This window comes from Neolamprologus brichardi, chromosome 12 (assembly GCF_056152115.1).
Source record: "Neolamprologus brichardi isolate AB-2024 chromosome 12, ASM5615211v1, whole genome shotgun sequence".
Taxonomy (NCBI): domain Eukaryota; kingdom Metazoa; phylum Chordata; class Actinopteri; order Cichliformes; family Cichlidae; genus Neolamprologus; species Neolamprologus brichardi.
The window spans coordinates 11689526-11702049 of NC_142115.1; the positions used below are offsets into that span (position 1 = coordinate 11689526).

Consider the following 12524-nt stretch of genomic DNA (forward strand, 5'->3'; position numbering starts at 1 on the left):
ACGGTGATACTGTGCAAATGTCCTTTGCACAGTATCACCTTAAAGCACTTGTTGCAGGCTGCTGAGTTTGCATCTTTTGCTGTAAAGTACAGCCAGACTTTTGACCGCTTCGCCTTGGGCATTTTTAATCTGCAGCTCTGCTCTAAAAGAATGTACGTACCTGGGCCCGCCTACTATCCTTGTGAAGGTTAAATGATTAGCTAGAATCCAAAGTATATGACATCTCAAGGGGAAAAAAAGCACCGAAATAAAGCACCGAAATGTGCGCTGCTTTTCGGTCTGGTTACTACCGTTTATGTCAGAACCGGTACCACAATGGCACCGGATACCGGTACCCATCCCTACTTGGCACATGTACAGGTGAAACCAAAGGGAAGATATGCTTCACCATATTTTCTAGTCTTTGGCTTAGAATGAAGTTGGTTTGGAAACATATTCAGCTATGCTTCATCTCCTGCTGTGCGTTTGTGTGGGCGCCCCGTGCTAGCAGTGTCCAAGCATTTTTTGGTTTTTTCCCCCCTTTTCATACCGTGCCCCCCTGAAATGGCTTTACGCCCCCCCTGGGGGGCAGGCCCCACACTTTGGGAAGCTCTGGTATATAGTATGTATAGTAAATATACTATATACTAACAGAGTATGTGAAAATGAAAAATGTTTTTAAAAGTGAAATATAGAGGTAAAATCAAAAGTAGTCAAAAACAGCCAAAAATGTCCTGCAGTATATTTGAGCATGTACTGCAGTAAATTAATAATCTCAGGACTTTGTGTGCTTTGTCTGCTCACCGTCCTACAGAACAGTCCACATCCAGGGCAGCACTGGTGCTTGACCATACCGGCTCGGTGATCCTCGCACAACACCAGCAGATGGACAGTGTTGGAGGGGCGCATCATTTCCTGTTTCATCACTCGCCTGTGACAGCGATTTAGCTGAGCGGAGACACACAGACACAAAAAAATGAATACCACACTGGTGCAGCATTAATGCAAACAAGGTTATTGTCACGCTGAATGACAGGACAAGTTCAGCCAAGCTGATGGTCTTGCTTTTAATTTTTGAATACTTTGGTACAGAACAAGCTCAAATCATCACCTCTCCATCACTGTGCTAGGTTTTTGACAAATGTGGCACTGTGTATTAAGGCTAAACATCTGCACTTTGATCTCAACTCTCCAAAAGACATTGATTCAGAAATTGTGTATTTTGTTCAGATGCATCTTAGCAAAGCCAAGCTGTGATGTCATGACCTTTTAAGAGAAAATAGCATTTAGAAACCTTTCCTATCAAGCCATTTTTTTAATTTTACTGTGATGAACTTTAACATTTAACATGCTGAGGCCTATAGAGTCTGAGATGTAACTTGTGGACTTTCTGTTTTAGCTCTCAGACAGATTTCTCTGACCGCGGCAGTCTTCCATTGTGGTGAATTTACTGGGAGATTCACTCATGGAAAGACATTCTCTCGGTTGAAAGATACGAGTTTATATTATTTGGAAATGGCCTTAAAACTCGTTGCAGACTGATGGGCAGCAGCAATTGTTTCTTTAAGACCATTACTAATTTTTCTGATAACACAGCTGAATGCTCCAGCCCTACCAAAACCTCTGCTTTTATAGAGGTGCCCACACTTACTAATGGTCATGTAATCAAGTATATTTGATTAGCAGCACTACTTAATCTCTTAATTCCTATTGAAGCAGAAAGGCTGTACTTAGTTTTGCCATACACTACTTGGCTAACCCTAAATTTTAGCTAAATAAAAAGTCATGTATTGTTTATCTGAAGATGTGTTTACAAATAAAATTAATTTCATATAGTTTACTGTGAAGCTTTTTTCTCCAGGGGCAATGAGACCATGAATGTCTTTGTTATTCTAGTTTATCTTTACCGTTCCATCTGCACTCTCCATGGCCATGCAGGTCTGATCCAACGCAGAGAGGCCTCCTCTGCTGTTAGGTGTCTCCATGCGACAGCAGCATAGCGGCAATTCCTCAGCCAAGTCTGTTTCTGCCACTTCAGAATATGCTGCCAGACCTACACACAAAATCCTGTTATTCTAATACAGATCACAGCAAGCCTGTGAACTCTAAAACTGAGCATTGTAGAAAGAAAAGAGGAGCTGTGATGACTTCAGGTTAGAGGTAATCCAGTTATCATTCAGTAAGTTCATCTCACCTGCTGATACGGATGGTGAGAGAAGCTCCTGCTGAGCTTTCAGGTCCAGGCAGTCCAAAGCCAGCTCTGTGTATTCTACATGGCTCCCTTGTCCTGACTCCATCTCCTCCACGTGCGATTCCCTCCTGACAGCTGTCATTGCTCCAGCCTGTACAGTTACAGGAGGACTCACTGGTTTCTCAACAACTGCAGTTTGGTTCTTCTCCATTCTGACTTTAGGCTCCTCTTTCTTAAATACAGAAAAATAATAAAAAATTGATAAAGACAGGAATAACATTTTCTGACAATTTACGTCTAGTGATTTGAAAAAAGGCTAGTCCAAACTGGAAGTAGTCTGCAGGAACAAGTCCATGAAGACAACACTTGCCAACCTCAAAGTCCAGTGAGCAGGTCTCAAATTAAGCTTCTCAACTTCTAGGTCAAGTGACTACCAGTGAGAGCAAAGTACTGACATTATGACAAATTGAAGCGAACGAGTGACCAGTAACTACAAACAGTGTTGGGAAGGTTACTTTTAAAATGTATTCCATTACAGAATACAGATTACATGCCCCAAAATGTATTCTGTAACGTATTCCGTTACGTTACTCAATGAGAGTAACGTATTCTGAATACTTTGGATTACTTAATATATTATCATGCTGTTTGCAACTACATGAATGTACTATTGCTGTGATTTATTACTGTTACTGAAGGTCCGCGGCTCCGAACCGTAGTAAAGGGACCTCTGGCTAATACGGTGGGTTCTGTGTCGGCTCGTAGCTAAAAACTAGCTTTACTTTGTTGTCTGGGTCAACTTTGCTAGCAGAGACAGAGAGAGGCATTGAAAGGCTGCTCCAACAGAACTTATTGTTTCGGAGGAAAACACGAACACGGTGTACAGTCGAGTCTTAATAGCTTACTTACAACTGGGCTCGTCAGGCTCTCTTTTTGGCTGCAGTGGTTATTATTATATTTACATGCTTCCAGCTCCCGTTTCTGCTCGATGACAGCTCGTACTTTTCCTTTTTCTCCCTCCCTCGCTCACAGACACATAACGGGTATGGCAGTCCATTCTCCCTGCAGCACGGACTACGCTGCCTATGATGCTACATTCTTTAGAGCTATACCTGTAGCATTCTGCCTGTTAGCTTAGCACAACAACAACAACAGGCGCTCTCTCACCCAGGAAACAAGCAGAGAGAGAGCGTCACCCTGTAACCATGGCAACCGTAACGCTGCCGCCTGGAACAACAGAACGTAGCTGTCAAACAAAACCCAAACAGTCCTGACCCGCCACAATATGAAACACGGAAGTACCGCCGTGTAATCCATTTATTTCAACAAAGTAACTGTATTCTAAATACCACCTTTTTAAACGGTAACTGTAACGGAATACAGTTACTCATATTTTGTATTTTAAATACGTAACGGCGGTACATGTATTCCGTTACTCCCCAACACTGACTACAAAGCAATTTGCAACAAGCAAACAGAATTCTGTGTAGACATCCTTTCATAGCAAAAGTTCTGAAACAGTTGAACAAGAAAACCACATCGTGACAGTGACAAATTAAAAATGCCAATGTCCCACTCAGAATCAGTCTGACAAATAATGAATTAACAACATTTAACCATACAAAAGAACAATGTCTGTAAGTGTATGCAGAGCAACAGGAAAACATACAACGTCATGCGATTCAAAGATCTGCACTTGGTATTAACAACTGCGTAATATCTTAGTAGAGTGCCTCTTTTCAACCAAACCCCCAGTCAACGTTTGTGTCAGTGAGCAAATAAATTAATAGACCTGCCTTCTCTGGCTGTTTAACTGCCTTGGCCTTCTTTTTAGGGACCAGGTTGTACATTCCCATCTTCCGCTTCTTCCTCTTCAGACCTAGGAAAGGGACAAAAAGACCAAAAACATTTGACCATAAACATTTTTATTCTGCGAATGTCAAAACTGTGAAATTTTATACTGCCAACTGTATTCGCTTGTCTGCCTTCACACGCACATGAACTTCAGCGACATCTCATTGTTAAACAGAGATGGGCAGTAACGCGTTACTTGTAACTGATTACTTTTTTAAAAGTAATGAGTAAAGTAAGGGATTACTATCGCAAAAACGGTAATTAGATTACCGTTACTTTCCCGTAGGAACGCTGCGTTACTGCGTTACTAAAACCGTGATTTTTTTGCGAGAATGTCTCATGACAATGACGTAAGCGAGTGCGACGTTCGTGACAACAGCTGTGTGCAGATCAACAATGGATCATATATCGAGTACGGGAGAGAGTATGAGCGTGCAGCGTTTAAAGCGTGGAAGTACTGACCTTACTTTGAGTTTGATTCCATAAAAAGTGACAAAAACATTAGTGTCCGTTGTGCGTGGGAAGAAAACTTCTTTTTACAGCGAAAAAAACCCTAAACAAGCACCGAGTGCGCAACGACGTAATGGGAAATTCACAGAGAAACTCTCGGATTCTTCCACTGACCGCTGCGGCACACCTGCACCAGGGCAAACCTCCGCCTACCCCACTCCTGCTTTACAGGTGAAAATAGAGCAACAGGACCGCTACTCTTTGACTTTATTTATTTTCTGCTGTGTTTTACTTTCATCTATTTGAAAGACTGAGTGTAAACACAAAAAATATTTTTATTTTATGTGCTGGAATGTGCCGAAAATAGGTTTGATTACATTTTGTATGATGGATTATGTAGAAAAAGTAGAATTGGGCTGAAAGATCTATCGCTTTATCACCTATTCAGGTTGTAAATCGTGTTTTTAAAAAGTAACTAAGTAACTAAGCAATTAATTACTTTTGAAACTAAGTAATCAGTAAAGTAACGGGATTACTTTTTTGGGGAAGTAATCAGTAATTAGTTACTGATTACTTTTTTCAAGTAATTTGACCAACACTGTTGTTAAATATGATGGTCAATTCAGTCCATTCAAGTTAGAACTACAATTAAAGCTGCAAGCAGCGTTATGAGGGCCCTCGCACCCCGGCGTGTCGAGCCACGCCCAACACCTACAATCTGTCATGGCTGTGTGCAGGCAGGCAGGGAGGAAGGACCCAAAATGCAGGACTCACTGAGGCAAAGTTGAACTCAAAATAAACAGCTTTATTGCAGGTTGCAGACTGAACAAAAGACTAACTATACTGGGGGGGAAATAAACTAACAGGCAGGCATAACAGGTAACGGAACACACAGTGAAATCTGAGGGTGAGCAGACGTTAACGACGCGACACTGACACAGAGAAACACAGGGCTTAAATACACAGATGGCAGTAATCAAGGGATGAGAGACAGGAGGGGAACACACCTGGGAAAAATCACAGCTGACGAGACAGGGGAAACGTAAACTGAGTACACTCACAAAAGTCACAGACCTTCACAATAAAACAGGAAACTCAGACACCGGGAACCAGACAAGACGCTGAACTGAACAGACAGATTCACAAACATACGGGGTGACACATAGACAGAGATACAGACGCAGACTCAGAGGCAGACCGAAGAGAACTCAAATAATAATCATAATAATAAACTAGAAAATGATAATAATAAACTTAAAGCGCTGGGTCACCGACCCAGGACCATGACACAACCAGCACGTCCGATCTGATGTCACATTGATGGAATTCCTGCATTTAACCACCAGCTAACATTTCATCTTATTCAATCATGAAAATAATCGTCCCACTAGGTGGCGCTCTAACCATTACTGACAAATGGCATACCAAACATTTCCGAGCTCGAGTCTCATCATGCCTGCGAACTTTGGGAGAGATTGGACATTGTGTTTTTGAGTGACAGCAGATTACTGCTTTTTGGCGAGTGATTCAAACTCTAAGTTCTGCCATGACCACCCCGTTTCCCTTAATGTAAAAAGCTTCGCAATTTAACATCACAAAGGTCTTTAGATGCCATGCACTGCAGATCGTTCCAATCTGACGAAATCCCTTGGAGGAGTTCGTCAAAGTACGGTGCCTGAAAAGAGGGGAAAATGTTGCCAAAATTACACATTAATTTTAAAATGGTGGACTTCCCATTGGATTTGGGATATTGCTCCAAGAGACTTTTTTGTACATCTTAATATGTTCCATAAGCTTACCAGGTTTCAGACTCATAGATAAAACCCAGAGCAAGGGCTGATGTTTTGAAATTTTGTAGGGGGCGCTGTGGAGCCATTTCGCACTATTCAATAAAAATGATCACATAACAACAAAGCCTTCATCACATTGGAGTTGTGGGCCAAATTTCAAGACGTTTTAAACTTTCCAAGCCCCTCAAAAGCCCCTTCATCTTTCATGGTGAACCATGTTGCCACCAGGGTGCGCCGTTCAGTTTAAAGTCACAATTTTCGCACTGAAGCACCATGAGGGACTGATAGTGATATTCACCGCTTTTGAGGTGTCCACAATGAACCTGTGAAAATCAGTACAACAAAGTGTAAGACATGACATTTCCTGTTCCCACTAGGTGGCGCTCTGCGTATTCCTGACAATGGGCACATCAATTTGTTCAGGGCGGGTCTGACATCATGCCTGTAAAGTCTGGTACTAATCAGACGGAATTTCATGGAGTTATACTAATTTGTTTCTTCATGGCGAGACATCAAAGTTCGCCATGTTGCTGAGGTTACATCCTTTTGTGAAAAGTCACAGTTTTCACTGTAACCCAAGACCAACTCCTTAAGGCTTTCCTGGAGAAATTTGAGGCTGCAGATGTCACCTATCACTATACTGTACCCCAAAGTGTAAAACATGACATTTCCTGTTCCCACTAGGTGGCGCTGTCCTTGATGTCAAATATGGCAGTTGAAATATGTTCAGGGGTGGAGCCTTATCATATGTGTGCTCTTTGGTCCAGATCGGACAATGTATGACAGAATGAGAGGCAATAAGATTTTCATGGCGAGTCATCGAAATTCGCCATGGCCTCACCGTATGATGAAAACTCAAAAGCGCCGCAATTTAACATGGACCAGGTGTGTAGTTGAAACTGACCAAGGATGAAGCTTATACGACCAAATCCCAAGGAGGAGTTCGAAAAAGTTCGAGGCATGGAAATGGCAAAATTAGAGCCAAAATGTCACCTTCACGTCCAAATGGCGGACTTCCTGTTGGGTTTAGGACATGGCCATAATAGACTTTTTTGTTCAACTCTGAAAGATAGATATCTTTACCAACTTTCAAATATGTAGGTCATACCCATACCGGGGGCTCATTTTTCTAGGTGGCGCTACTGAGGCAATTTTCCCTGGCCATGTCTGAGAACATTAAAATACATAAATTTTCACCAGACCTGACGCGTGTGCAAAATTTCATGAGTTTTTGAGCATGTTTAGGCCCTCAAAAGGCCGATTAATTTGCCGAAATAATAATAATAATAATAATAATAATAATAATAATAATAATAATAATTAAAGCTGCAAGCAGCGTTATGAGGGCCCTCGCACCCCCAGCGCGTCGAGGCACGCCCAACACCTAAAACCAGCACGTCCGATCTGATGTCACATTGATGGAATTCATGCATTTAACAACCAGCTAACATTTCATCTCATTCAATTATGATTATAGTCGTCCCACTAGGTGGCGCCATAACCATTATTGACAAAGTGCATAACAAACATTTCCGAGGTCGAGTTGAAACTGACCAAAGATGAAGCTTATACGACCAAATCCCAAGGAGGAGTTCGAAAAAGTTCGAGGCATGGAAATGGCAAAATTAGAGCCAAAATGTCACCTTCACCTCCAAATGGCGGACTTCCTGTTGGGTTTGCGTCAATGGGCCCACAGACTTTTTTGTTTGTCTTGGCATGGTACACATGTGTGCCAACTTTCATACATGTAGCTCAAACGATGTGGTCGTAGGGCTGCATTTAACAAGGCATAGGTGGCGCTCTAGAGCCATTTCCCAGTGCTCATATGTAAAACAATTAAAATACAAAATTTTTCACCAGACCTGGCATGTGTGCAAAATTTCATGAGTTTTTGACCATGTTTAGGCCCTCAAAAAGGCCCTTGTTTTGCCTGAATAATAATAATAAGAAGAAGAAACGGAGCAGATACAATAGGGCCTTCGCACTGTCAGTGCTCGGGCCCTAATAATAATAAACAGAGCAGATACAATAGGGCCTTCGCACTCTCAGTGCTCGGGCCCTAAAAAACTTTGGAGAAAATATTTGTATACAAGTTGCTGATGTGAAACTCAAAAATATAGTGGATTAAACTCTCACCGTGAGAACGGTTTTGATTAATGGTGTAAAACCATGCAAATTCCAAACATTTTTAACTTAATACCAGATTATAAACAAAACGTAAGCTCTAAAAATTTGATGTCTTCTGTAAACAGTGACCTACGTGAGCAGGTCAGGAAAAGAATGTTAACTTGTTATTTTCTGTTATATCGCGAGAGTACTGTTTCCCACGAAGTGTTGTTGTATGTATGTAAAATAGGGCTGCCACAAACGATTATTTTGATAGTGGACTAGTCACAGATTATTTTTGCGAATAATCGACTAATCAGATCATGCATCCATTGGACGCATTGGATGCATTTGCTCTTATATAACTATCATTAGTTTACAGGTTTAAGTGTTTAAGATATGTGCTAACTAAAAATAAAGACAAGATGATAGTTTATTACATTTTAATGAAATTTGCAGATTGTTTCGGTGAAGTTTAATAAACTCCTTGCTATCTAAAATATAACAGGACACTGGAGTATATTCTCGAGCATCTCACACTTTTGATAATCAGCTGTCTGCTTGACGTTATTCAGCTGTGTAAAAACTATAACTTTAATCTCAGCCAAACCGATTTACTCAGGAACAAATAAAATACTAAAAAAAAAAAACAATAAGATTTTTAACTTATCTAAGTGACTTATATATCATGTTTAACCTGAGTAGCGAAAGACAGCGGTCGGTTTGAAAACGATTTGCCCACCGGCTCTAGTGAGCCTTGCTAGCTATCGAGCTTGTGGGTAACATATGTCTCTGAAAACGTCAGAGCGCTTTTGAAAATATGTGGTGTCTTGATAAACTGAGCAGATATTTGAGGTTTACACAGCTACATTCTCGTCTGAAAATATGTTAAACATTGATTTTGTGACCCAGAAAGAATAATAAGAGTAATATTAAAACTAACTAGCTGCCGCCATTGTTGGAAACTGAGCAGGGCCGCGCTATAAATTCTGGGATAGGTTGGGCCACAAATTATACACCCGACCCATCCTTCAAATCTGGGGAAACGAAGGGCGCATTTGTCAGAGTCTTCGAATTTGGACAGTCTTCGTCGTGTCGCCGTAACGTAATTGGCCTACTAATGCGGGCACAGGAGGATGCGGTTCCTGAATTTGGATACCGCTTCTTCTTCTTCAGGGTTTAACGGCAGCTGGCATCCTTGTACATGCAGTGCTGCCATCTTCTGTTTTAGTCCGTTATTACACTCTTAAATCCTACTACTTATTCCTGCGTCCTTTGGGATCTTGCAAAGCTTCAAACAACGCATCGACTATTAAATTTGTCGTTGACGATTTTGATAGTCGACGTGATCGTGACTAGTCGACTAATAGTGGCAGCCCTAATGTAAAATGGCGTAACGAATAAAGCGCTGGGAATGAGAGTACGACGTTGTGTCTTTTGAGTCAGTGGTTCCCAAACTTTTTTTGCTGGGCCCCCCTTTTTTCACGTCACGCTGTGTGCACGTTATTGTTTACGAATGCAGAATGGCAGATAGAGACGAAATACTGTTAATCTTACTATCTGCAGGTTTTACACGCTTACATATACACGCAGTTACTGTCCCTCCATTTAGAAAGGCAGAGGCCTCATGGTGTAATTATTTTACATGTAGTTGTTTTTTTTTTTACTGTGTAATAATATTCAACATTGCTATCAACTATCAATACATTTTTCAAAAAATCCCTCTGCAAAATGGGTTCAAAAACATAAACAGCTGTGGGATACTGTTTGTCCGTGGTTTGAACCGGGGAACAAATTGTGGCAGGATCAGCCTGATGTTATTTGTATCCCACTGTAACTTTACTGTATAAAGAGCTAACATTTCCAAAATGTCAGGAGTAGTTAGTCATTACAACAAGTGTTTGTGAACTACAAATCAAGAATGTGGGATACTGTTTGTCCGTGATTTAAACAGCCCAGCGCTGCTCCCAACTAAGGGAAAACCAATCCTGCAGGGAGACCAAGGTGAAACCAAAGGGAAGATATGCTTCACCATATTTTCTAGTCTTTGGCTTAGAATGAAGTTGGTTTGGAAACATATTCAGCTATGCTTCATCTCCTGCTTTGCGTTTGTGTGGGCGCCCGTGCTAGCAGTGTCCAAGCGTTGTTTTTTGTTTTGTTTTTTCCCTTTTCATGCCGCGCCCCCCCTGCAATGGCTCTGCCCCCCCCAGGGGGCGGGCCCCACACTTTGGGAACGTCTGTTTTGAGTTAACATTGGTAGCAGAGGATGGTTTCCAGTTACAAAGTACCACCAAAGCTTGATGAAGCCAGGCCATACGAGTGCTGGAAGAATAAAGTCAATATTTAGAGACGAGTTACTGGATAAAAAGAAACAGGCACTCGCGGTGGCGCTGGGGCTCGAGGGAAGAGCCAGAGAAACGGCCATGGAGATACCCGCGGAAGATTTGAACAAAGATGACGGTATGGTAATACTACTTGCAAAACTTGACGCGGTGTTTCAGAAAGAAGAGAAAGACCGCGCTTATGAAGCCTACTCGTGTTTTCACTCCATTGCAAAGAACCACAGCGTGTCCATGGCAGACTACATTATAGACTTTGAACAGCGTTATAACCGGATGAAAAAGTACAACATGACGCTGCCTGATGCTGTGCTAGCATTTAAGCTTCTAGATACAGCTTGTCTTGATGAGAAAAGTCGACGGACTTAACGTTTGCGTCTATGAAGTCTGCACTGAAACGGATTTTCGGAGGGAAAGTAACTGGAGTTTTCAGCGGAATTCAACTGAACCAAGATGCAGTTTTCCTTACGGAACAAAAAGGTCCCAAATACAAACGAAACAACGGTACTTCGTCGTGGAGTGAACAGCGACAACCACTACAAGGTACCAATCCACTTGACAAGTTTGGCAAGCGAACAAGATGTGCTATTTGTCAGAGCACTTACCACTGGGCGAAAGACTGTCCTCATCGTAATGGTGACCAAGTAAAGCTAACTGAAGATGGGAAAGTGGAGGAGTGTAACATTACTTTGTACACTAAAGCCTCAATGGCAGACTCTGAAATCTTCCTGACTGAGGCACTGGGGTCAGCCATTATTGATACTGCATGTACACGTACAGTTTGTGGTCAGAAGTGGCTAGATAGTTACATGCGTGACCTCAGCTAAGGCCAAGTAAACAAGTTGTTGCAATCAGAAATCCCCAGCTCCAGACCATTTTGCTTTGGGGATGGTATTGTAGTGTATTCCAGCAGAAAAGTGAAACTTCCAGCCAAAATTGGACAAACAAAATGTGACATTGAAAGTGAAGTAGTTCCTGTTGACATTCCACTACTACTGAGCAAAACGTCTCTCAAGAAAGCAGGGACTGTTCTAGACATGGAGAATGACAGTGTTGTCATGTTCAAGCAGCCTGTTCCCCTAGAGCTCACTAGTTCGGGACACTATTGTGTGGACATTAGTGATGAAAATACTACAGAAAGCTGCAATGAAAATGAAGTTCTCATGGTAACTGCTAAAATCTCTTCAAAAGAGAAACAAAGTCCTTGTGAAGCTTCATAAGCAGCTTGGTCATGCATCTGCAGAGAGGTTATTGAGGCTCATCCAAAGCTCTGGCAATACAGATAAACAATGTGCAGTTATTCTACAAGAGATAGTTCGTGACTGTGACATTTGTCAGAAATATTGCAAAACCAAGCCGAGACTTGCTGTTGGTCTACCCCTGGCTTGTGAGTATAATGAGACAGTAGCGATGGATCTACATGAGCTGGAGCCCAATGTGTGGTACTTTCACATCATCGACCACTTCACATGCTTCAGTGCCGGCAGCATCGTAAAGACAAAGAAAGCTGCAGAGATCGTCAACTCCTTCATTCACACCTGCCGAAGCATTCACGGTGCCCCCAGACGGCTCTACACAGACAACGGCGGAGAGTTCAACAACACAGAGATTCGGGACATGGCTGAAAACTTCAACATTGAGGTAAAAACAACAGCGGGGTACAGTCCCTGGAGCAACGGACCACTGGAGAGACATAACATGACACTTACAGAAATCCTCCTGAAGGTAAAAAAGGAACGAGGAGAGTGCCTTCTGGCTGCCTCTGCCTCAATTTTATCCCACAACTTAGACATTCACATTACTCACACTCTCATT

At 42.0% G+C, this 12524-nt stretch overlaps 1 protein-coding gene across 2 annotated transcripts in view; it reads right to left on the bottom strand.

Annotated features, from left to right (window-relative positions):
• Positions 1-12524, bottom strand: part of ehmt1a (euchromatic histone-lysine N-methyltransferase 1a) — a 44587-nt gene that overhangs the window by 22927 nt on the left and 9136 nt on the right. For both annotated transcript variants that reach the window (XM_006803201.2, XM_006803200.3), the window contains exons 4-7: positions 3967-4049; positions 2174-2402; positions 1887-2032; positions 784-927 (exon numbers count right to left, since the gene is read on the bottom strand). In XM_006803201.2, coding sequence (XP_006803264.2) covers positions 784-927; positions 1887-2032; positions 2174-2402; positions 3967-4049 — 602 coding nt within the window. The remainder of the gene's footprint in view (positions 1-783; positions 928-1886; positions 2033-2173; positions 2403-3966; positions 4050-12524) is intronic.